General features: G+C 47.5%; 1 protein-coding gene across 8 annotated transcripts in view; it reads left to right on the top strand.

Moving 5' to 3' along the window:
- LOC120679011 (peptidyl-prolyl cis-trans isomerase FKBP62-like) overlaps positions 1–22,259 on the top strand; it is a 63,241-nt gene extending 40,982 nt beyond the window's left edge. For all 8 annotated transcript variants that reach the window (XM_039960501.1, XM_039960500.1, XM_039960499.1 and 5 more), the window contains 4 exons: positions 20,568–20,855; positions 21,619–21,728; positions 21,862–21,895; positions 22,003–22,259. In XM_039960501.1, coding sequence (XP_039816435.1) covers positions 20,568–20,855; positions 21,619–21,728; positions 21,862–21,895; positions 22,003–22,158 — 588 coding nt within the window. In that variant the 3' untranslated portion in view covers positions 22,159–22,259. The remainder of the gene's footprint in view (positions 1–20,567; positions 20,856–21,618; positions 21,729–21,861; positions 21,896–22,002) is intronic.
- The last annotated feature ends 3,463 nt before the right edge of the window (positions 22,260–25,722 follow it).

The raw sequence follows: 25,722 nt of genomic DNA, 5'->3' as shown, positions 1-25,722 counted from the left end.
AAGATGATTATAAGCAAGAAAGGCAAGAACTACATAGAGAAATCGACTGCTACAATTTCAAGGGAAAAATGTTTTCCTTGGACAGACCCTTGTTCCTCTCCTGCAGCTTGTGCATCTTGTCTTTAGGAATTGTCAGACCCAGGACGACGGGACTGCCCATGGGCACAGAATATTCTAGAGTAGGGAGTAGTACATGGTTATGCCCTACCCCTTTTGTATCTACCCGAATAGGAGTAGAACTAGTCCACAGTCTCGGGAACTAGCCGAACCTCTCGGACTAGACTCGACTAGGACTTCCATGTAACCCTGTTCCTCCAGACTATATGAGGGCGAACAGGGACCCCTCCAAAAGATAGAACAATACCAGAGGGAATACAAACAACCACACAGGACGTAGGGTGTTGCGCTCAGGCAGCCCGAACCTGTCTAAATCCTTGTGTTCCTTGCACCAACGCGTTCTGATCTCGCCGAGTCCCTACTCATAACCACTCTCCTCAGGATACCCCTCGGAGAACCCGACGGTAAAACACTGACAGCTGGCACCCACCATGGGGCCTCTCGCCAACGATCGTCGGAAGAACTCGATGGCTTCTCTCGACGACAATCCGGTGCTCGAAAAAGGCACCTCCCTTCGCATCGGCTCCTGGATCTTCGTCGCCGACGGATCAGGCGGCTTCGAAAGCTGTTTAAACGATCAAGATCCGCCAAAAGTTTCAGAAGCTGCAAAACGCCGTGGATTCGACGAATTCATCGATCAACTCGAAGAAATCGGATTTTCGAACCTCAACAACGAAGCCCGGATTCAACCTGAATTTGATGCAATCAAAGCTAAAACACTCTCCGAATTGGAAGAGGACTTGGAGAAACTGCTAGAAGATTCCAAGCAAGAAACTTCCACAAACGGAAAGACCATACTTCCCAATTGCATCCGTGTCGCTGAACCAAGTCTTCGGAAGAAAAGGTCAAAGACTAGCTTCAAGAAAATTACTCGCAAAAAGAAGCAGTCGAAAAACACTTTTTCAAACATCAATGATATTGATGAAAAGATCGAGCACTGCCTCCAGAAAGCTGAAGACACGTTCAACATCAACACTTCTCTCGAAGAATTCTCCAACCAGTGGACTTTCGACTCTGCAGAGCTGGAACAAGATCAAGCTTTCATCAAATATCTTGAAGAATTGGATGAACCAATCTCCGAAGATGAACTAGCCGAATGGTCACACGACATCAACTTATTTATGGAAGGATTAACCAATCCCGACAAGATCTGAGCTCTCTGGGAGCAATCCCAAGTGAAGAAACTGTGGGACGATTCACAAAGCAAGTCATCACTCAATTGGGCCAATATTTATCACAACCCCACCCTGCAGAAGACTCTGTGTCAATCAAAGACTACATGAGTCGCTGGTGTAATGTTGTTCAAACTCCAAATTCCCCTACCCCGCAAGAAGATCACCACATGCCGCAGACGTGTTCTTCAAAAAAATGTGACAATTTGGACAAATACAACAAATTCATAAATGAACTATCAGTTCGAATCGAAGGCGAATGGCCCCAGCGGACCACATACCACACGACAAATACCTTCTGCCACACACTCTCGGACTCCCTCCCCGAGTCAAACAAGACAAGGAAACCTACCCGGTTCCAGTTCAAGACATTAAAAAAATCGACTTGCGCCACAACCCGATTTGGACAAGAGGACCGAACCCGACAAGAAGTCGACTTTCACAGTCACTATAAAAGGAGAACTGCAGTCCTCAATTCAACAAGAGAGGCAGCAACTCTCAAAAGATGAAGAACTACCATTCCAGCAAGGTCTCCCGCTCAAGGAAGACAACTTCAATTCAAAAATTCGCGGCCATAATCACGAAATTTTCATGGCATTTCTTTTGGATCCCACAAACCAAAAAAGTTATCCTACAGCACTGGAAGACTTGGACTACGATGAATTCCTCTCTGAACCGGAGATAACTGAAGCAGCAGCAGCTAGCCATGAAAATCCTCCACCGGGAATCACAGTCACCGTCCATCTAGACAACAACCCAAAGATGATTCTCAAGACAGAACATCATCAACAACATGGCGACTCGTTCGACTACTCCAACAGTGACTTACACAACGTTATCAACATTGGCCGCAACGCAAAAACAGTCATCATCAACAAAAAGGAAGATCACAAGGAAGTCGAAGCCTGCAGTCCAACATCTAATTACTAGATACCTGATATCTACGGGTACAATCTGCAAAAACGACGTCGCAACAAGGCAGCACCTCCTTCTCAACCAAAGCAGTCGACGATTGATTCTACTCACCAGAAAATCCATTCAAAATGCTTCCTGCATCCCAAAGGAAAGCACTCGAGTTTCCAATGCAGCACTCTTCGCAAAGCACTCGGAGCACCTCCAACTTCTGCCAACAAAGACAACAAAAAGAGAGCCAACACGAGCAAAATCCTTCCCAATAAGGAATGAAGCATGCCAGTTACTCAAACGAGTCATCTATTGAGCTTACCCCCGGTCATACACCCAATAAAGACTAGGATGGGTTCGCCCGAGCTCTGACTCGAGTCATCTATTGGGCTTACCCCCGGTCTTACACCCAATAAAGGATAGGATGGGTTCGTCCGAGCTCTGACTCAACCCCAAAATTACTCGCACTGGCAATCGAGTCACCTATTGGGCTTACCCCCGTCTTACACCCAATAAAGGCTAGGATGGGTTCGCCCGAGCTCTGACTCAGTTCACTACTCGTGTCGGCAAAAGCCAAATACTAAAATGAGTCATCTATTGGGCTTACCCCCGGTCTTACACCCAATGAAGGCTAGGATGGGTTCGCCCGAGCTCTGACTCGAGTCATCTATTGGGCTTACCCCCGGTCTTACACCCAATAAAGGTTAGGATGGGTTCACCCGAGCTCTGACTCAGTTCACCACTCGTGATGGCAAAAGACAAATATTCAAGTCGATCCCCGGTCTTACACCCATAAAGGCCAAGATGGATCCACCCGAGTAAGATTCCAATATAAAGAAACTGAGTGCTTCAAAATTGGATGAAATCGAGTGCTTCAAAATTGGATGAAAGAGAAGACTTCGTCGCCAGAGACATGAGCTCCCCCTTCTTAAGGGGTTATTTCTTCAGGAGTCATCACTCCATCAGTTACTTCGAATACCAACCTTTCTTTGTTTACTCAAGGTAAAAGGCACAGTGAATCGAATAACTGGGGCTAAGGAACATGTGCCTTGTGGCCCTAGAGACAAGTTCTCTACCATCTTCAGGAGTAAAACCTAGAGACATGAGCTCCCCCTCTTCAGGGGTGGTTACTCCATCGGCCACCTCGAATACCAACCTTTCTTTGTTTACTCAAAGTCAAAGGCACGGCGAATCGAGTAGTCGGGGCTAAGGGACACGAGCCTTACGGCCCTAGAGATAAGTTCTCTACACTCTCTCGTCCATAGGATGATGACTATTTTGACTACTTCGGTACTCGACCTTGGGGGGGTGTAAGGATCATCGGGGTGTCCGACCCTAGAGGGGGAGGGGTGAATAGGGTCGCTAATCGCTTTCTATCCTAGGGCTCAATCTATTTGCATGAGATAAATCTAATACGTCATACACATGCTAGTTATGACTAAGGTTTATCTATGCTACTCTCTACTTACCCCTAAAAGACTTGCAACCTATAGCCAATCCTAATCAAACTAACTAGGAAAGTAAAGGTACGCAAGATAGAGTAAATGCGGAAACGTAATACGGTAAGTAAAGAGGTAAGGGAGAGAATATGCAAACTCCCATGAAGACACCAAGACACACGATTTAATGTGGTTCGGTTAGGACACCAAGTCCCTCCCAACGTCCACGGCCACTTGTCCAACACGAACAAGTGTGATGCCGAGTCTCTCCGCTTGATCGCCACCAAGGCTCCCGGTAAGCAAGGCTAAGTGACCCCAAGTCACCAAGACAAGGCCACCGCCACCGTCTCTCTCAAAGCGTCACCCACGGCACCGTCTTCACTATCGGAGCTTCTCACCAAGAGGGGTCTCCTTCCCCGCATAAAGTGTCGTTGCCTCTCCACATCAAGTCGGAGGGTCACACGACGAGTACACAAGATGCTTGCCGCAACAAGGCTTCTCTCAAGGGAGCTCTCGCAAGAACTAATCCCTATTACAAGCACTAAGCACTCTCACAAGTGTGCTTAAGCCTCTATGATGTACAATGATGCTCTATGGTGGTTGGAGGTGTTCTTCGAGTGTAGTAGGCTTCAGCAACTCCAGCACCATCAAATGAGACGTGGGGTGGCATATATATATAGCCCAACCCTTCAAACTAGCCGTTGGGAAAAGGCTGACGAAATCCCTTAACGCCGGTGGATTCGACGCTCGGTTTTTGTCATCACCGATTTAACCGGTGAGTGTATTTTCCCAGCAACTTAGCCGTTACTGCTCCAACGGCTACTTGATCAATTGCACCGACGCTCTTGAAATCATCTTCGGTTTTACCGGTGAGTGCAAGCTCAGAAACCCCCCGAAAAATGGAGTCTCTGGACAACTGCACCGACGCTCACTTTGCCTTGATCGTCGGTTTAACCGGTGCCTGTAAAACTCGTGCTGTTTCTTCGGCCTCCAAGTCCATTACACCAGTGAGTGTAAACCACCCAACGTCGGTTAATCCGGTGCCAAGTTCATTGCACTGATGAGTGCAATTTGTTCATCATCGGTTTAATCGGTGATAGCAAATTATCTTCGTCTTGGTCTTTTTTACTTGGATTTCTTCACGGCCTCTTCAATTCTTGTCCCTTGGACCGAAGGGGTGCCTCCCCCTCGACCCCCGTCCGCTAATCGGTTAGCGGAACCACCGTAGGGGTGGCCCTTCGGGCCTAGCTACGCCTATCTTCTCTTTGTCATCACTTGAACCTAAAAGCATGAGAATGGTCATCTTAACAATCATATTAGTCCAAGTGTTGTGTTGTCTATATCAATCACCAAAACATTATATTGAAATATGGCATGAGAGACCATTTTCGCTACAGAGGGACGTGCTCCCCATATCCCAAGAGGATCCTCTCGTCCATGAGACGACGACTATTTCGACTACTTCGGTACTCGACCTTCGGAGGGACATGCTCACCATATACCAAGAAGATTCTCTCATCCATGAGACGACGACTATTCGACTACTGCGGTACTCGACCTACGGATGGGACAAGCTCCCTATCTCCCAAAGAGGAATTTTTTCTTGTCCATAAGACGACGAATTATTCGACTACTTCGATACTCAATCTCTGGATGGGACACGCTCCCTATCTCCCAAAGAGGACTTTTTTCTCATCCATAAGACAACGAATTATTCGACTACTTCGATACTCAATCTCTGGATGGGACACGCTCCCTATCTCCCAAAGAGGAATTTTTTTCTCTTCCATATGACAACGAATTATTCGACTACTTTGGTACTCGATCTCCGGACGGGACACGCTCCCTATCTTCCAAAAGGATATCTTCGTCCATGAGATGACAATTGATTGACTACTTCGGTACTCAATCCTCGGATGGGACAAGTTCCCTATCTCCAAGAAGGACTTAGTCATCCAAGAGGTGACAATTCATCGACTGCTACGCACTCGACTTCAAGAAGATACAAAACTTCTAACTCCTAGAAGGAACCCTTCATCCTCAAGACGACAACTCGTCGACTACCACAGTACTCGACCTATGAAGAACCAAAATCTCCTTCTACCAAGACGGAACTATCATCCACAAAAGCAGAGAATAATCGACTACTACAGTACTCGAACAATCTCTTCATTTCCTACAAAGGAACTACTCGTCCACAAGACGACAAGCAAATTGATTACTACGGTACTCGAAGAAACAATTCACGACAACCGACGACAAGCTTCATGAAAAAGGCAACCAGCCAACCGGCAGTCAAATAAATAAGAAAAAAGTACAATACATCATAATGTTAAAAGTACTCAAGTGGACCCACACCCACACAAAAGCCAAGAGGATATTACAATAACTGTTCAAGACTCTGGTGCCGGCTCCAAGCCGCTGATAACCTTATCAGCGAAGGGTTTCATCTCTGTGACATACTCAGAGAATTGCTCCTCTGAGCAGCCAACGGCAACCCCATCACCAATAAGGGACAAGTTCGCAGAAGGAAGAAAGGACTTAACCAATCCTAAAGCATGAGCTAAGTAGTCCCTAGAGGTTTCGGAGAAGAAACTACTAAGTCGATTGGGGGCTTCACGAAGACGCTCCAGCAGACTCTTCTCGCCAGCACCCTCGTCCTCCACCATATCGACGACTACTTTAGGCGCCACCTCAAGATCAGCTAACTGTTGAGATAGCTCCCAGATCTGCTTCATATCGCTGACCATTTGTTTATCTGCATCAGCTTTGACCTTGGTCAACTTCTCCACAGCATCTGCGTGATGATACATAATATTTTTAAGATCAGTCACCTCGCTATCCTTTCGCAACAACAAGCTTTTGAGCTCTGTCAAAGCAAGGAAAACATAAACAAAGAAGAAAACTACTCGAAGGTTAAGCATCAAAGAAGGAAAAGAATACCTTTCTTCTCCTTGGCAGCAGCCTTGGCCTCCTCTTGCAGCTTGGAGGCTTTATCCTTCAGAGCAGAATTGTCCTGCACCAAAGTTTCCACCCGGGCTTCCAGGAGCCTGACCTTTTTCTAACTGCTCTCGAGAAGACTTCTCAAGAGCAGCCATCTTCTCAAGCTGCAGCGCCTGGTCAGCCGTCAACACCCAGTCCGTCGAAGGAACTCGGCCTGCTCAGCGACTTGCTTAGCCAGATTCTGTCAACAAAGCAAAATCAAGTCAGAGTACTCGACAACACAATGAAAGTACTCGAGTACAAGAAGTCACTCACGACAAGAGAAGAATGGCAGCCCAGAATCGCCTGGATGACGGTGGTCGATTCCCCGACTGGCTTCTCCGCCTCTTGCTGCGGTCTCTCAAGCAGGATCAGATCAACTTTGGCAGCAGCTGAAGGACTCTCTGGCCGATCCTCGGTCTGCTCGTCTGAAAAATACAAAGACATTAGCAAGAGCTCGACAAAAAACCAGTCGATCACATCAAGTCACTCACCAGTACCAGCGACAGAAGTCTCCTTGCCCGCCTCCCCGGCCGCAGGACTTTCCGCAGTACCAGCAGCGGAATTCGCCAACCGATCATCCTCCTTCGGCGAACCAGGAGGCAACTGGGCTATACTCTTAAGGGAATAAAAAATTCCCTTCTCCGACTCATCAATCCCAAGAGCATCGGGATTGCTACAAAAAGAAGAAGTACCCGACACTTCAATCGCAAATCCAAAGAAAGCAAAGACAAAGCAGCCAATCAATAGTTATACTCACTGAGAAGACTGCTTCAAAACAAATTTCTTCGGTTTCACGAACTTGGGGACTACGCTTAGCCCCAATGAACTCTGCCCCCTGACAGAACCACTCCCGTCGGACTTAGCCAGCGCAGCAGGAGTCGTGATGGTCGGGCTCTCAACAGAGCCCACCGCCTGCCTCTAGGAAGGAGAAAGTGGCCTAAGAAGAAGAAAAAAGCCATCAAAAGCGAATGCAAGACTCCAGAAAAGCTACAACTCGAACTCACCTATCACTACTCCCAGCAGAAGCGGCCCCCCGCTTCTGAGTCCTTCTAGACTCGATGGCCGGCTCATCTGCCGCCCGGTCCTGGATATCCAACGCCGTCCGACTAGCCGAAGGACCTGCAAACAAAATACAACTGCGATCAATCATGGACCCAACAGTCAACTTGCACCAAAATACAAGACAAAAAAAGTCAGATGCACACTTGAGTCAGTATGTGCCAAAGGCACATCTTCAGGTAGCGGAGGTCTACTCTGATAGTTTTCGGGATTAATCTACACGAAAGATATCGGATCAACTCGACTACTAGACAAAAAGTACTCGACTTAAAACTACAATCCACTACTCGAAGCAGTACCTCCCGAGGAAGTCTGCCAGCACTGAAAGTCCCAGCAATATTGGCCGTCCTAGCCACATTCTTCAGCAACTGCATCACCCGACCCCTCAGATCATCCTCAGTAATCTTAGATCGGCTATAACGAGAAGGATCTGTCCCTCCCGTATATTGAAATCCCAAATGGATCTGCCGCTGTAGCGGCTGGATCCTCCACATTGACCAATGTGCAATCACAGAAGCACCGCAAATCCGGGGATCCAACTTCACCTTCTCGATTTCTCCAAGGAGAAAATTGACGTGATCTACATTACCGCCCCTGGAATTCCAACTTGGTCTCTTCACAAGGGGACCAGGAGTACGAACAGGAAGAGAAGTGGAAAGATTCCTAACATAAAACCACATCCCCTTCCAGTTGATGACTTTGTCACTCAAGTCATAGGAGATGTACTCAGGTTTCTTCCCCTGATGGAACTGTAACCCAGCACCCCCAACCACATCTATATTCGATTCGTTAGGGTGGGGTTTCAGATGAAAGAAATGCTGGAAAAGATCAAAGTGGGGCTCAATCCCCAGGAAACCTTCACACAGATGAACAAAGATCGAGATGTGAAGAAGGCCTAATGATGAACCCCCTAATGATGAAGAAGGCCTCGAAAAAAATCAGAAACGGGAAAACTGAGGCCCCGAAGAACATGAGGAAGAAAAACGACAGATTCGTTTCCCCCCTGATGAGGAAAAGACTCCCCATCCGAATGCCTCCAATGGATCACGTTCTGGGGCAGAAGAAGGTGACTCTCTACCAGATTCAAAAGATGGGAGTCGGTACACTTACTCGACTTCCACTCCTGGACCTCCGCCCCGTCCCCGGCTGCGCCGCTCGCCTTCCCCTTCGCAGCAGACCTCTTTGGCACCATGAGAACAACTCTCCCCCACGTCACGCTCGGGGCTAGCAGTGGCTAGTTTCTCGCGGCACTCAGAGGCGAAGCAGATGAGATTGTGGCGGCAGAGAAGGTTAAGGAAGCGTGCTAAACCTAGACCTACTCAAGCAGTTAAATAAGCAGAGCCAGTGGCAGTACAGTAAAATAACAAGAAGCCCAAAGGTCGTGCACCAGTTTCAGAGTTGTTTTAGCCAGCAAATCCCAAATTTCTCCACAGAAAAAGCAGAACCAGCACAAAAAACAGAGATTTCCATTTAGCGATTACATTCCAATAAAGGAGAATACATAGATAGGAGTAACTTCACCACTCGAAACCACTCGATCTCAACTACAAAGAGGACAACCAAAGGGCTGATACAAAGATACAAAGCTCGTTACTCCAAAATGGGAGTAACCCAGATACATTTAGGGAGGAAAAGGCTTGTTGTAAGAAGATATGGATGGTCCAAAACATCGCAAATCCTCTTCTTGCATCTGCTCTTCTCCCTGATATGTTTTGCAACAAAAACAATGCCATCTCTCCAGAAGCCATGGGGGGAGACAACCACAGTTCCCACCTGAAAAAGCTTCTGACACGGCTTCCACCAGCTCCTCACCAAGACAACCAGGATGGCTGCGATGTGAGAAGTAAAGGTGGCGGCTTGAGAGATAACAAGTGTTTGTGCTACTCGCAAACACTCTTCTAGCACCTACAAGGATGAATCGAGTACTCTCATCAGGAGGTCAAGTACTCTCCAACGAAGAACTCCACTTGAAACCCATGGCTACGTCTGCAAGAATGAAGATCCATGTGCAGCAGACCCCGCTTAAATAAGAGGAAGCAGCAGAGCCGCAGCTTAGCCCATGACATCCAAGGGCAGGGAGGCTCACGGGCAAAACAGAAAAGATTTTGCAGCAGTACTCGCCACGTGAACCACGGGCAAACAGTACACCGCACTGTCACCTTTTCAGAAGATTCGCTGCTGCTCTGATGATTTCAGAAAGATCACAAGAGGACAAAACACAATTCTCCTGGACCCTTAACCCCAAATCAAAGATTTGAATTCAAGACTCGGGGGCTGTGGAATACGTATCATAAATGGCAACTTTTTTCAAAAAAAGTTACAGACTTCAAATGGAAGATCAAAAAACCCAGAAGACTGAGATGATCCTCGGCGAGATTCATCAAATCAAACTAAGGCTCAAGGGCTACTCCATATGGAGTGCGAGTACATCGCACGCCATATATATGCTAAGATAGATTCGGGGCTTGAGCACCTCATAGCCTCGATGCAGCCGAGGAAGCACTCGGAAGACTACACGAAGCACTCGATGGACTCCGAGAATGAGCGTCCTATTCCAGAAGCACTCGAAGCGCTCGGTTATGAAGACGGAAGTCCAGGAGCGCTCGAAGTACCCCGACGGACGTCTTCAGAAGCGCTCGATGCCTGCATGACTCGACTACGAAGAGCTCGGGGGCTTGTCAGAACCGTGACGATGGGACTGCCCACGGGCACAGAATATTCTAGAGTAGGGAGTAGTACATGGTTTTGCCCTACCTCTTTTGTATCTACCCGAATAGGAGTAGAACTAGTCGACGGTCTCGGGAACTAGCCGAACCTCTCGGACTAGAATCCTAATAGAACTCGACTAGGACTTCCATGTAACCTTGTTCCCCCAGTCTATATAAGGGCGAACAGGGACCCCTCCAAAAGATCGAACAATACTAGAGGGAATACAAACCACCACACAGGACGTAGGGTGTTACGCTCCGGCGGCTCGAACCTGTCTAAATCCTTGTGTTCCTTGGACCATCGCGTTCTGATCTCGGCAAGTCCCTACTCATAACCACCCTCCTCGGGATACCCCTCGGAGAACACGACAGGAACAGCCTTGTCTTCCTCCAGAGTATCTACTCTGGCTTGCAAAAGATTGACTTCCTCCTGCTGCTCTTGAAACGATTTTTCAAGCGCCGCAACCTTCTGCAATTGTTGCTCTTGGTCAGCAGAGAGTTTTAGGCTCTCATCAACTCATTGCAGCTGAAGTGCCTGATCGACGACTTGTTTCGCTAGTGCCTGTCAACATGACACCATCACATAACTACTCAAGTTGATACCATTCGAAGCATCAGGACTTCAATTGTTTGAGTATGAGATTACTTACAGCAAGCAGACCTTGACTGTCCAAGATTTCCTGGGCAACAAAATCTACCCCTTCGGTCGACTTGTCTGTTTAATTTTGCAGCGACTCCAGCAAAACTTGGTCGACGTCGGGGGTAGCCGCAGGATTCATCGACTGGTCCTCAGATCGAGTATCTGCAAGAACAAAAAGTCAAAAAGAATGGAAAAATGAACGTGATGATTGGGCAAAGACAAATCAACTTACCAGCATCGGTTGTAGGAGGTTTTTCTGCCAAGCTCTCCGCCTCACCAGTCACAGGGGTCTCTTCTGTCTGAACAAAAGAAGTATCCCCAACCTTAGGATCTTGTTGATCCTTGTTAGTCTGTGGGCTGGAGGGCATCTTGGCAATAGTTTCAAGCGAATCAAAGATAGGATCTTTGTCCATATCCTCAACGCCAAAATCCATAGGATCGCTGCACAGTAAAACTATTTGAAGATCAACATCACGATGAATTCTACAAAGCAGAATCCTCCATATACAGTCGCAGTTACTGAGAAGACTTCTTGATTGATAGTTTCTTTTGCATGGTCAATTTCGGGACACTAACCTGTCCCGATGAGCCTTGCCCTTTATCAGAGCTCGTCCCACCAGGAACGGATTGTGCAGACGCGGCCAGGCTAGTAGCAGAGCTGCGCGTCCTCTTCACAGATGGTGAATGGGGCCTAAGACAAAACCGAGTCAGAAACAAAACCTCAAACATTAGAAGCAACTGTTGTCACTTACTTGTCGCTGCCACCAGACGATGGAGCTTTCCGCTTCCGAGTTACCGGTGACTCGATAGAGGGCTCATCCTCCACCCCGTCACGATTGGCCGACACAGTCTGGTTTCCCAAAGGACCTGCAACCAAATCAACAACATTCAGATCAAGATAAGCTCCAAGATTCAATCAAAGTCAACAAGCAAGACAAAGCATTCAGATGCACACTTGAATTAGTTGGTGCTCTAGGCACAACTTCAGGAAGCGGAGGCCTACTCTGATATTTTTCGGGATCAATCTGCACAAAAAATATTAGATCAACGCGACTACTGGGCACCAAATTATTCGATGATTATAAAAAATGATTACTCGATTATACCTCCCGAGGATGCTTGCCATCTTTGAACATCCTAGAAATGCTAGGCCTCCAAACTGCATTCTTTAGCAGTCGATCCACTCGACGCCTAACGTCATCATGCAAAATCTTGTCTTCAGTATAGCGAGTGGGGTCCTTCTCACTAGTATACTGCAATCCCAAATGCACTCGATGCTACAGAGGCTGAGTTCTACGGAGCGACCAATGCGCCACTACCGAAGATCTAGCAATCTGTTGGTTTTTCTTTAACAGATCTATATCTCTGAGGAGGAAAATGACCTGATCTACGTTTTCGCCCTTAGAATTCCAACTGGCCCTTTTTACTGGTGGGCCAGCAGATCTAAGGGGAAGAGAAGGAGACTGGTTTTGGACATAAAACCACATTTCTTTCTAGTCGATGATCTTGTCAGACAACTTGTAGGGGATATATTTCGATTTTACCCCATGACGAAGCTGTAAACCCGCGCCCACGACTACATCTATTTCAGAATCACTGGGTTGAGGCTTCTAGTGAAAAATAGATTGGAAAGATTTAAATGGGGTTCGATCCCCAGAAAGGCTTCGCATAGATGAACAAAGATAGAAATGTGGAGAATCGAGTTGGGGGTCAAGTAATGCACCTGAATCCCCCAATGAATGGAAAAAATTGGAGGTGGGAATTCCGAGGCCACGGAGAACATGAGAGAGAAAAATAACAGCTTCATTTTCACTCTCATGAGGAAAAGTTTCCCTACGGATTCCGCCAATGGACTACTTCCCGGGGTTGAAGAAGATCTTCTTGCACAAGACCCAAAAGATGGAAGTCGGTGCACTTACTCGATTTCCATCCATGACCTTCTGCTTCTTCAGCAGTATTGCCCGCCTTCCCCTTCCCAACAGTCTTCCGCGGGGCCATGAGGATGAGTGGATCGATCCCTTCTCGCTTCACGCTCGGGGGCTAGCGGTGGCTAATTTCTTGTGGCAAAAGGAAGCAAGAACGGATGAATCTGTGGCGGCGGAATCAACTAAGTATGGAAGCGTGTTAAACCTAGGTTTACACAAAGGGTTATATAACAAGAGACAATGGCAATTTGGCAAATTGCAGGAAGACAAAAGGTCACGCGCCAGTCAAAGAGTTATTTCAGCCAAAAAAATAGGGGATTTCTTCTGACAACAACAAATCAACCAGATAAATAAGGAACTTTCTCCAACATATCAGCACTCATTCTAAACTACATTCCGAGAAAGGAAAATACACAGATCTGATATCATAAACTACTCGATTCTACTCAAGTGTAGTTACAAAAAGAGACTTCAGCCCAATGGCTGTTACAGAATTACAAATCTTGTTATTCCCGGTTGGGAATAAGATAGAAACATTAAGAGAGAAAAGACTTGTTTGGAAGAAGAGATGAAAGATCAGGAGCATCGCAAATCCTCTTCTTGCATCTTGCAGAAGAATTTCTTCTTCTCCCTGATATGTTTTAGCAACAAAAATAATGCCATCTCCACAGATGCTATTGAGGGGGGGAACCACTAAAACGCCCTTTAGGAGAATGACACCACCAGACCGCCAAGGCTTCTGACACGGCTTCCACCATCAGCCCACATCAGCCCACCAGGTACAAGATGACCAGGATGGATTAGTCTAGAGAAGCAAGGCCGGCGGCTAAGAAGATAGCAAGTATCTTTGCTACTCGCAAATACTCTTCTAGCATCTATCACTAAGCATGGACTACTTTTATTGGGAGGACGAGTACTCTCCAATGATGAGCTCCAATTGAAAGCCATGTCTATGATGGAATGATGAGTCTGAGTGACCCACTACACCCTCTTTTATAGAGAACAACCCATCCGGAGCTCTCTCGTGACGCTACAAAACAAAGAGTTCACGAGCCGAACAGTGAAGATTCCAGGCACAGTACGCGCCATGTAACTCTACAGAGAACAAACAAAAGACTTTCCTTTTCCTGAAAAGCGACTTTAATCAATGGACCATTCTTTGGCGCTTTCAGCAAAAGAAGGAAAGGCTTGCCAAGACTTGGGACCCTTAAACCCCAAATCAAGAGATTTAGATTCAAGGCTCGGGGACTACTAGATATGTGTCACAAATGACAACTTTTTTTAAGGGTGATTTGAATTTCAAACGAAAATTTGAAAAGAACTGAAAAAAGGTTTGATCCTCAGCTTGATTCTAAGATTCAACCTAAGTCTCGGGGGCTACTCCATATGGAGCGCGAGTACATCATGCACCATATACGAAGAAAGAAGATTCGGGGCTTGAGCACTATTGGTACTTTGCAACATCACGAATAAAATCTGCAAGCGCATGGATACCGCTGTAGCTTTCACCCAAGAGTATTCCAGGATATCGTATCCACTGAGGAACGTGAGTACGCTATCTACGGGTTCAGGCTCATCCATGGACACACACGCCGGTGTGGAGAAGACAGAAGAGAGGACTTTCTAGATCTAGAATCTATGCCTAGAAGAAGAGATGACGTCGCCGTTATACTTTGAGCTACCGGTTTTGACCGGCTTATACAAGCCGATAGCTCCAGTAATAGTGCTCTATCCAATATCCGAACGTGGAGGATTACTAGGGCTCAAATAGGGCTGTCACCACATGCCGGCTACCTCTACAAACCGTGGGACTATCAGACAACTGAGTGGTATAGTACAGCCTAGACACCACGTCTACGCCTTTCCCTACTAACCTTAGCCTTAGCCAAGACTAGCCTTTTCTATCTGGGGTCTTAAGCTAAGATCAAATGCTACTCACTAGCATACACATCAACTAATATAAGACAGATATGATAACTTGCGATCTAAACTCTAATTCTAAATAAGTAAAGAAAGTCTCGAACACTTACAACCGAATAAGCATCCGTCGAGGTACAAGCGGAGAAGAGTGCCGACAAGCTCGGCACTTCCCCCGACTCTTCCTCACTCTCCTCCTCTTCTTCTACACCTCCTAGTCTACCTAAGCATCTAGGATGAAGGCCTCAAGCTCCAAGGGAGAAAGGTGAGTTGAGTTGGGTGTGTTGTGTGTTTCATTTCTTCACCCCCCCTCTATATTTATAGGAGGGAGCCACGGTCAAGGGAGACGTCTTCTGCAGCTAATCCTTGGCAAACTGACATAGTCATCCAATGAGCTCTCTCCACGCGGCAAGTTTAGGTCGGTGGGGCCCACGGGCAGGTCGGCCGACCAGGCAGGTCGGCCGGCCTCCCAGTGGGCCCACCGACCTTCCCTTTTGGTCCATGGGTTCCTTCCTGGGCCCACTTGTCATTGGCACGGGTATTGGCTTTTGTCATATCGGTTTCTTGCTCTGGTGGGCCCTCTACTCCATATTCTGACATGTGTCGCGTCCTGATTCGCTGGAACATTGTGTCTTGGATCAAACCACACCATTATACTACAAAATCAGCTAGAAATCACCTGCACACATTCTAGAACATCATCTGTGGAATTCGTTAGTAAATAAATCTATCCTAGCATTTATTCCACATTATGGTTCATTTTGTGAAGGAGTTGACAGTCAAAATAGGTCATTCGTGACCGTCAACAAGCACATCATAGCCTCAATGCAGTCAAGGAAGTACTCGGAAGACTTGAAGCACTCAAAGCACTCGGTGAACATCTTCAAGCTCTGGATTCCGAAAGCACTTGAAGCACTCGGTGACGTCTTCAGAAGTACTCGACGCCTACAGGACTCGACTACGAAGAGCTCGGAGGCTTGTCAGACCCGGGGCAGCGGGACTGCTCACAGGCATGGAATATTCTAGAGTAGGGAGTAGCACATGGATATACTCTACCTCTACTGTAACTACTCGAATAGCAGTAGAACTAGTTGATATACAAGGAAACTAGCCGACCTCATCGGATTAAGACTCTGATGGTAGTCGACTAGGAGTTCCCATGTAACCCTGTCCCCCAGATTATACAAAGACGGATAGGGACCGCTCCAAAGCAGACAATACACATCGAACAACACCTAAGGCAATACAAACCACCACATAGGACGTAGGGTATTACGCTCCGGCGGCCAGAACCTGTCTAAATCTTTGTGTTCCTTGCACCATTGCGTTCTGATCCTGGCGAGTCCCTGCCTACAATCAATCTGCTCGGGGTATACCTCGGAGAGCTTGGCGGTTAAACACCGACAACCAGCGTCTCACAAGTCGCCCACCTCCTTCTCTCTTCTTTGTTTTCTCTCCGGCAGCTATGATTTTTTCTGACATGTACAGCTCCCAACCCGCCTAGCTGGCATTACTATACTTGCTCTAAGGATTGGTCGTCGCTGAGCTGTCGCACTTCCCTGCATGTCGCGGATTGCCTGGGTGCCTACCGTCCCGATGGCCCCTTCCTATGGCGTCGTTCCTCTTGAAGACCTTACCGTCGCAATTCTAAAAGGCCTTTTGCATAACCGCCCTTATTTTGAGCTCTAACTGCACATTTGTCTCTATTTTTTTAACTTTGCATGTTTGCCCCTGTACTCAAAATCGAAGGCACAGTTTGTCCATATTTCTCAACACCATGAGTCAAACTTAAATAATGTCCCAAAAAATTTGCAAAAAGAAAGAAAAAAGGGGAAAAGACTATACTACCCCTTATCCAAAGCACACAACTCCTCCCCTCCCATTCTCCTCTGTTTCGTGCTTGGGGCATCCAACGGGCGGCAACAGTAGGATTAGGGGCGGCCGCTGTCGTGGTGCTGGGAGCGCCCGGTGGACGGGTGCAGGGACGCAACGGGCAGGCCCCAGCGCCGAGTGGTTGTGGGGGCGTGGCAGGCGGGCCTAGCGGCGGGTGTGGGGCGCTGTGCACATATTCTGCTTATATGTTATCTGGATCTCTCTTCATGTATTCTCATTAAATATTGTGCAAATAATATGCTTATATATTATCTGCAAATATTATACTTAGATATTATTCGAAATATTATGCTTGCAAAATAAATGGACACTAAGTCTATACAAAAAAATTCGGATCGATGCTTAGGTCATTCATGTCAAGGGCATTTCTGTCTTTTCAACTTGTACTTAACACCGTCAACAATCCTTCACGGAACACGGGCAAGTGGAAACTTCATATTCAAAAACAGGGGCAAACACACTACAACAAAAATCTTTATGGAGGCGGGCAAAAATCATTGACTGAGGCGGTTTTTGCAACTGCCTCGAAGCAAAGGTCACGATTAATCGTGGCCTTAACCGACATAGTTGCAAAAACCACCTCGGTTAATCAAATAAAAAATAAAAAAGCCCGCCGAGCCCATCGGCCGCTGCCGCCGCTGGATCCGGCCCTGCCGTAGCCAGATCCCCCCGCCGCATCCTCCTCCCATGGCCGCTGCATCCCGCCACTGTCGGATCTGGTCCGCCGCCTCATGCCAACGTCGCATGCTCTGGTGAGGCCGCCAAGCCTTGGCTTGCGCCGCGAGCAGAGGAGGGCGCTACGAGAAGAGCAGAGGAGGCCACCGCGCATCTAGTATAGGAGGGAGCCTTGTGCCGGGAAGGGGCGCACTAGCGAGGGAGGTCGGAGGAGGACCGCCGCCGGCCTGGGGAGAGAGAAGGGATAGAGGCGCGGGCTGGGAAGAGAAGAGAAGTGGGAGGGGAAGAGGCGGCTGAATAGCTGAGGGTGAGGGAGGAGAGGAACATGGTGATGAGAAACCCTAAAGTTGTATATATATGTGTGCTCGCAACTGGACCTTTTAGGCCAGCGGCTAGACTTGATTAACCGAGGTGGTTGAGTTACAATGCTGGCCTCGGTTAATATATTTTCCAAGGCAATTTTTGTAACCATCTCGGTTAATATAAAAAAACCACCTTAGTCATGCTAGGTATTAATCGAGACAGTTATTTTTTCTGCCCGACTCGGAGGTGCTACAAAAGGTCCCAGTAAATATTTTTTGTAGCAGTGACATGCAAAGTTAAAAAATGGTCAAACATGCGGTTAGAGCTCAAAACAAGGGCTATTATGCAAAAAAACCCCAATTCTAAATTCTGGTCCGGGTGATTTCTTTCTCTACCTCTCAGATTAAAGCGCCAACATGCTAATCCATTCTTGATCATCGTGATTCTTGGCCCATCCTCTCTCCCATGTACTCCAGATGGCTTCATTCACTGGAAGTTCTCTCCCATCTACTCCAGATGGCTTCATTCACTAGAAGTCAGTATTCAGTTAGGTGCTACCTACTTTAGCAGTCCACAGTGCATGATACTTTTACTACATTGGTTTAGTATTAACTAACTGGATCACTGATGTAAATATTGGTTTAGTAACTATCTCGCTCCCCCCCCTCCCGCATCATCCTCGACAGGCGACTCTGGGGGCGACTCCGCTCCCCCACCCACCCCCTCCCGTAGGCCACTGCCGGTGGCGGCGGCCGGCATTTGAGCCGAAGTCGGCTCGGTTTGCCCCCCTCCCCCTCTTTTCCCCCAACCTCGCGAACCTGCATCTCACCTGCGCCATGGCCGGTTGCGGCCGTCTGGGGCTGGATCCGGCGTCCCCTTCGCCGGATCGGGGTTCCCCCGGGCCGGATCTGGGCTCCCTCAGTGGGATTTGGCCGGGGACCGGCCCTCCTCTCGCTTGGGCTCCACTGGTGGCCGGAGCTCCTCTCGCCGGATTGCGACTTCGAGTTTGGCTTGCCCGGCGTCAGCGGGAGCTGTGACTTGCCATCCCCGGTGCTAGTCAGCGCTAGCCAAGTCTTCTGCAATGGCCGGCTCCTCCCCACCGAGCCCGTCTGCCGCCCGGGTGCCATTGAACAGCACGTGGAACGCGTCGCCGACCTACCCGGCACGCCGCGGTCGTTGCCCTCGTCGCCGCTATACCGCTCGGCCCGGAGCACAACGGCCTCGCTGCGATCATGCTCCTGCAGGAGGAGCAGCATCGCCGGCAGCTGGAACGCCACCGCCAGGCCGCCCCCGCTCTTTGCCACTGGGTGGCGGGGCCGGGCTCTCGGCCGCCGGTGGCCGGCCCTCCCTTGCCAGGGTTCGCCTGTGGGGGCCCTGGTGCCGTGCCGCCACTGTTTGCACTCGTGTGGGCAGACGCTCTGCTGGTCGCCACGCCCTAGCCGCCGCCCTATTGCCGCGCCACGCCCTGGTGGGCCGGCGGGGTCCGAGACCGCCGGCGTGCGCCGCCTCGCGATGCTTCCTAGCTGCCGGTCGTCGGGGTCCGTAGCCGCCACCGGGCGTTGCCTTGTGGGGCTTCCCCCGTCGCTGGCGCCTCCTGCGGGTGGTGGCTGCCCCCCTGGTGCGCGGCGCTGCTAGCCCATTGGATGGCTTTGCCGTTGCCGCTGGTGGGGGCTGCTGCTGCCTATGGCCTGCTGGTCGGCTCCGCCCGCCGTCTGGGGACTCGACACTCCGGTGTTGGGTGATCGCCGTGGTTGGTGGTAGCTCCGAGGTCGTCGTCCATCTGTGCCAATGCTCTTTTGTTGCATCTCCGCCGTGCTACGCCTACGCTTGTGGTCAGATCAAGCGGATGCTTTGCCGCTATCGTCTTCTTGGCGGAAGCTTGGCCGCCGTCGTCGCTTCTTGGGCGGATGCTTGGCCGCCAATTACTGTGTTGTTCGGTTTTAGACGGATGGTTTGCCGTCTAGGTGGATGCTTCGCCACCTCGTCATCTTGGTGGAACCTTTGCCGCTGTCGTCGCTTCTCGGGCAGATGCTTAGCCGCCGTTTTCTGCGCTTTTAGGTCTTAGACGGATGCTTTGCCGTCTAGGTAGATGCTTTGCCACCTTAGTTGTAGTTTGGTCGTTTAGTAATTCGCCGCAGACATTCAAGGTCACAATGTATCTTTTCTGCAGGGATGGATGTTGGTCGTTTCTAGGTTCGTTAGGTTGGGTGGCTTCCCTTCCTTTTCTTTCTTTCTTTTTGCTTTAGCTCACTTTTGATCGTTGCCACTTGCTTGGTGGTCTTGTATTTCTGCGCTACGAGGGTTCTCTTTTAGCAGCGTCGCTGTAGTTCTCCTCCTCTTAATGAAATACGTGCTCAGGCACGTTCGCGAAAAAAAATATTGGTTTACTATTAACTAACTGGATCACTGATGTAAATATGGCAATAGATTATTAGACTGACCTAAAATTCAAAACAAACACTTATGGGTAGACCGGGTCGGTCACAAGTTGACCCAATTCCAACCCATTTGCATCCTGGGTGGGACCATGAGCCTCAACAAACACAAACCCCACCAACCCTACTGCCGGTCCACGTCAGTCTGACACATTCACACATGCGGGTTTTAGGCATAGAAAGAGGAAAAATGTTAAAAAGGAAAAACCTTGTCCCATTCTTAAATCAGATAACCAACTGAACCGGTAGTTCTCTTTCCTCTTTAAATCAAAGGTTCATGCATCGGTTCGTAATTGTATTCGAGACTCCTCGTTCTTAAGCAAATCTATTTTTTTGTGTTGATTTCTATATTATACTCTTGTTCTTACCAAGACTCGACATTTTCTTAATAACTAGGCTGTAGAGATGATTTCGCTACAGCTTCCGTTTGATGAAAGATTCATATACACGATAGAAGAAATTGAAGCATATCTATACATAAAAGACGAAATTGAAGCGGGAAGAGCGCAACAAATTCCAGTATCTCAGATAGATGCTTGGGGCGAATTCAACTTTCAGTATGCAATTGAAGAAATAGACAAATACGAGGAACTCAGAATGCTAATTATTCCTTCAAATCTCCGTAATGCTGAATGCCAAATGGAACTTGAAAACTACCAGAAGGCAGCTCAACTTTGCACCGAGGTACGTTACATTTTTCAAGTCCCAAATTCTGCTGTATATAAACTCTTATGAAGATATATCGTATGCGGTATGCTCTTATACTTAATATATGCGGCCTCCCTACACTCTCTGTGTATCTACATCCCACATTATTTTATATGCATATGCATATATATATATATATATTCTCTATTTAACACTATAGTGTTGAATAACTATTTAACATGCTGGCAACCTTGACTGATCGCGCAATACTGAGAAAACTCCTATCCGAGACTGGAAAAACTTTGTCCCCTGACCAGAAAGGTGAATGGGACTTTATAATTCCTGACCGGAACCGAAAAAGGATATTTGCTTACCGTAGAATGAAACCTGAAAAATTTCCAAATAGAGCACGCCACCATCCAATCCCCACCAGTGATTTGGCCGTGATCGGAAAAATTTTCTCCGCAACGGGAAAACTGTATATTTTTCTAACCGGAAGCCGTGTTGGAAAAAAATGGAACGGGACCGGAAATAAGGGTCTCTAACCGGAAAATTTTCAGGCTTCATTTTCCGGACACAGAAATATCTGTGGTCAGGAATTATAAGTCCTTTTCATCCTTTCCGGTCACGGGACAAAAATTTTCCGGACTTGGAGAATTTTCTCAGTATTATGCGATCAGTCAAGGGCTGCCAGCATGTTAAATTTATTTAACACCTAGAGTGTTAAATAAAGAATGTGGGTGTGTGTTGTCGTTGATTGATACGCATGCCATCTGTGATTCATATATATGTATATCAGGTATTGATACTTGATAGCAAGCACACCGAAGCACAATGTATCCGATCCCAAGCCTACTCCCTGCTGTCGGACAACCGTTTGACAGAGCTGGATATCATGAGTACCCTGGAGTAAGTTGAATTCAATGATATTAGCATCAGATACTATTGTCGCTACGCTAGCACTTGTTTACATATATTATTGTTGATTGTTTTCTAGAGATATATAATTTGAGCTGACCGTGCATATTTTTGTTCTCATTAGGGACTTGGGGTTGAATCGTGCTCCTGAAAACGATGTGAGACCAGCCGCAACCGAGCTACTATATTAATAACTTACTATTGGACAAATATATTTTATAAATAAATTGAGTAATTATGCATGCTAACTTCTCGCTATTTGTAGCTGGGGCGACGGCTGTGGCTATTCAACCGGTACAGGTACTACCGACTGTACGGATCAAAGAGTTTCATGGGAGGATGCAAGCCAACGAGGAAATATTCAGAACAGAGAAGCCTAAGAACGAAAGACATCTTAGATGACTATGCTACAATGATATGATACCAACGAACTTCCTCGTTTAAGTGATCTTTAAACTCAGTCAAACTGTTGTACAATAATGGTGGCGGAAATAAACATCCAAGTCCTGTCATTTTTCTCAATTATTCCCACAGCGTATACTGCACACTTCGAAGAAATCCTGAACAGATGTAATGTCAATCACTTCTATACTCGCGGTGCTGAGAATCGAAGCATTTTGAATAATTCTCACATTTTAGTCTTTGCAGTAGTTGATGAGAGCACTGACTTCCAATATTATAGACACTTCATTTACTGTCGATTTATAACTATTTCAAGAATCGGTTGTCAGCTCCATATGATAACCTTAGGTCTGTATAAATATGTATCACTACCACATAACAGGCTTTTGGTCCAAACCATTTGTCCCGGCCGCCGTTGGGCTCGGGACCAAAGAGTGCTTTAGTCCCGGGTTCAACAGCTAGCCGGGCAGCGTGGGGGTACATGGGACTTTTGTCCGCACTACTACAAAAAAAAAATTCCGAGGCGGCCAAAACCGGTTTTCCGAGGCAGGCAGGACAAACGCCTCCGAGGAGGCATCACGGTAAATGGTGTATTTCCCGAGGCGATTTGGTGCCCGCCTCGGTAAATAAAAAAAAGAAAAAAAAAGAGAAAAGCCTGCCGAGCCCATCGCAGGCCGGCGAGCCCATCACGCCGCCACCGCCAGATCCGCCATTGGGGGGGGGGGGCAGGCGCCGCCGAGCCACGCCGCCCGGATCCGCCGGCCGGGGCGCGCGCCGCCGTGACTCGCCACCGGGGGAGGGGGGGCCGCCGAGCACCGGATCTGCCGGCGGGGACGCCGCCGCCGCCGAGCCACCGCCGGCGCTGGACGCCACCGCAAGTCGCTGTTGGCGCCTACCAACGTCACCACCGAGAAAGCAGCGATGACGCCCGCGGACGCCAATTTTGGGGTGGCAGTATTTAATGAACTACGAATAAATCCGCAAGCGCACGGAATATCGCTGTAGCATTTTACCCGGGAGTATATCGGGGTGTCATTTATATTTCCGCAGGGAATGCGGCGAGTGAAGAGATATAGACTAGTTGATGAACTTTATCTAGATTGGATATTCTCATGCATAAACAAGGGTAAGATATATAACATGGTAGGAGATAGTGTGACATACACACAAACTACCCTCTTGGATAAATAAACAAAAGAAAATATAAAAGGTGGTCTAGGCCGGGAGCAAGGCAGAAGTCAGAGGTCGAGTCAACTGTGCTAGGCTAGCTATATCTATACTATCTCATTGGTTAGATCGTCAGAGATTAAACTACACAACAGGGAGACCGCTATCGAAGCAACGGGAGGAGCCCGTACACCCCGGCGGCTTTATGTACCTCCTACCCCCCATACCGAATGTGGAGGATTACTCGGGCTCGGATAGGGCTGTCACCACCGGCCGGCTACCTCTACAAACCGTGGGTATAGTTGACATCCAGCAACTCTTAGCTAATTTAGACACCATGTCTACACTAGTAAGGGATACTCTAGCGTCCCGCGCGGAGCCCCCACCCTCCGGATGGACAGACATCACATTAGAGCAAACATATGAATACTGGAGCAGTTGATAGAGTTCTAAGAACGATATGATAACCATCTCAAGCACAGGGCGATCATGCAATGCTAGCATTGAATAATAACATAACCATATCAAGAAGCATATATCCGATAACTCAGAACATACTTCGAGCAGATATCGGTAACTATAGTCTAATTCAATTACAAACAACCGAATATTACAAGAGAGCTAGAGATGAACCCATACCAGACTCTCGAGCAGATCGGCGACTCGAAGACTCCTAGACTTCTCCTAAACTCCACTAAGCCTAAAGACTATGCAAGAAGTGCAAGAGAGGAGAGGAAGTGTGGTGTGTGTATGTGTGTGTGTATCATAATCTCTACCCCCCTTGTATTTATAGCAAGGAGCCACGGGTGAGAGCTTGCAAAACCGACTTAAGCAACCAGTGAGGAGGTGACACGTGGCGAAGTTGAGGAGGTGGGACCCACGGGCCAGTTCGGCCGACCAGGTAGGTTGGTCGACCTGCCCGGGCCGCCAACCGCCCCTCTTCTTCCAAAAGGCTGTCTTGGGCCTCCTCTTGTCTGAATGCTGAGTCTTGCCTTGTCTTGACTGGTTTTGGTGTGGTTTTTGGGCTACACTTGGTCCAAATGAGCCTGAATCGTCGCTCTGATATTTTTTGTGATTTTATGTCGGGCCAAAGTGTGCTTGCAACCTGCATATTAGCTCAAAAACACAACTTGCATTTTCTAGAAGGTGAAGTGTGGTTTAGAGACTTTATCGGACAAAGATGCGTGTAAGAAATGCAGACTCTCATGATTTTTTGATCAAGTTGACGCCTGGAAATGATCGTTAGTGAGCGTCAACAAGATCCTCCAAGCTGTCAAAGTAGGACAAATCAGGTTGTTGATCAGAAAATCACTTTGACTCGTACCTTACCTGTCATGTCATAGTCTGAAGCAAAGAGATTCATCTATAAGCTTAAATAAGTTGGCTATCATACCTTTGCACAATTACCTTACTCTTTCATGGGGCTTTTTAGCTGTCTCCTTGTCTTGGGTTGTTGAAAGTTAGAATGGTGCATAGAGAAGTACTTACTTGCTCATAGATCTGCAATCCATCTGGAGATATTTTTCGAAAGATTTTTGAAAATATGGCAAAGTTCTCAGGATAACTCTCTCGAGGCACTCAACTTGTTTTTTCTTACCAGGGCAGTATCTGCCTCCGCTCTTTTCTACTACTACAAAGCCTTTGTGGAGCTCAAGGTGGGATAAGAACAGGGCATACTTGCATTCCATATATTGTAAAGTTAAAGACAGGATCAATGGAGGAACAAGTCATGCAATCTCAATCAAAGGGTGCATGTGTTTGAGTGGATGGATGGATGGATGGATGGATGTGGCTTACTCCTTGAGGTAATGTCTTTCTCTCTCGAATCATCCCTTTTCTCTTTTCTCTCTTTTTTTTGAGACATGGCTACCCCCTTTTTCTCTCTTTTTTTTTTTGGATCATGCTTCTTTGGCATACCATCTTTTCTCTTTTTGGGGCAACCATAATCTGATTTTATTTTATTTTCTGGGATGTTCTACTAGAGAGATCACCAAGACATAGAGTATTTATTCATGTGGAGTGGATGGATGATGGTGCTAATTCCCAGTGTAGGAATGTAGCAAATGGATGGGTCATGTACGTGCTTATGATCGAGAAAGCATGAAAGGCATCTCACAAGGGTCACACAATTTGACAAAACTCAACAGAACATCAAGCAGCGTATGTGTAAGTTTTTTTTTATGGAGTATGACAAATGGCTCTGGTTGGACATTGCATATCACTGGGAAACTTGCCTTTTTAGATTTTTGAAAATAACTCCAGACTTCAAGCATCACTAGAACAAACTTGCACAACCTTATTTACCATATCTAAACTCACAACAACTTAGAGTTGGATCAAGCATATGCAACCCACTGAACTTTCAGGTTCATTGGCAAGATATTTGCATAACCAACAAATTTAAACTCAAGAGAAC

Source organism: Panicum virgatum, chromosome 6N (genome assembly GCF_016808335.1).
Source record: "Panicum virgatum strain AP13 chromosome 6N, P.virgatum_v5, whole genome shotgun sequence".
In the NCBI taxonomy this organism is placed as follows: domain Eukaryota; kingdom Viridiplantae; phylum Streptophyta; class Magnoliopsida; order Poales; family Poaceae; genus Panicum; species Panicum virgatum.
Note: the sequence above shows the minus strand (reverse complement) of the source record. Positions and strands in the feature narration are given on the sequence as shown.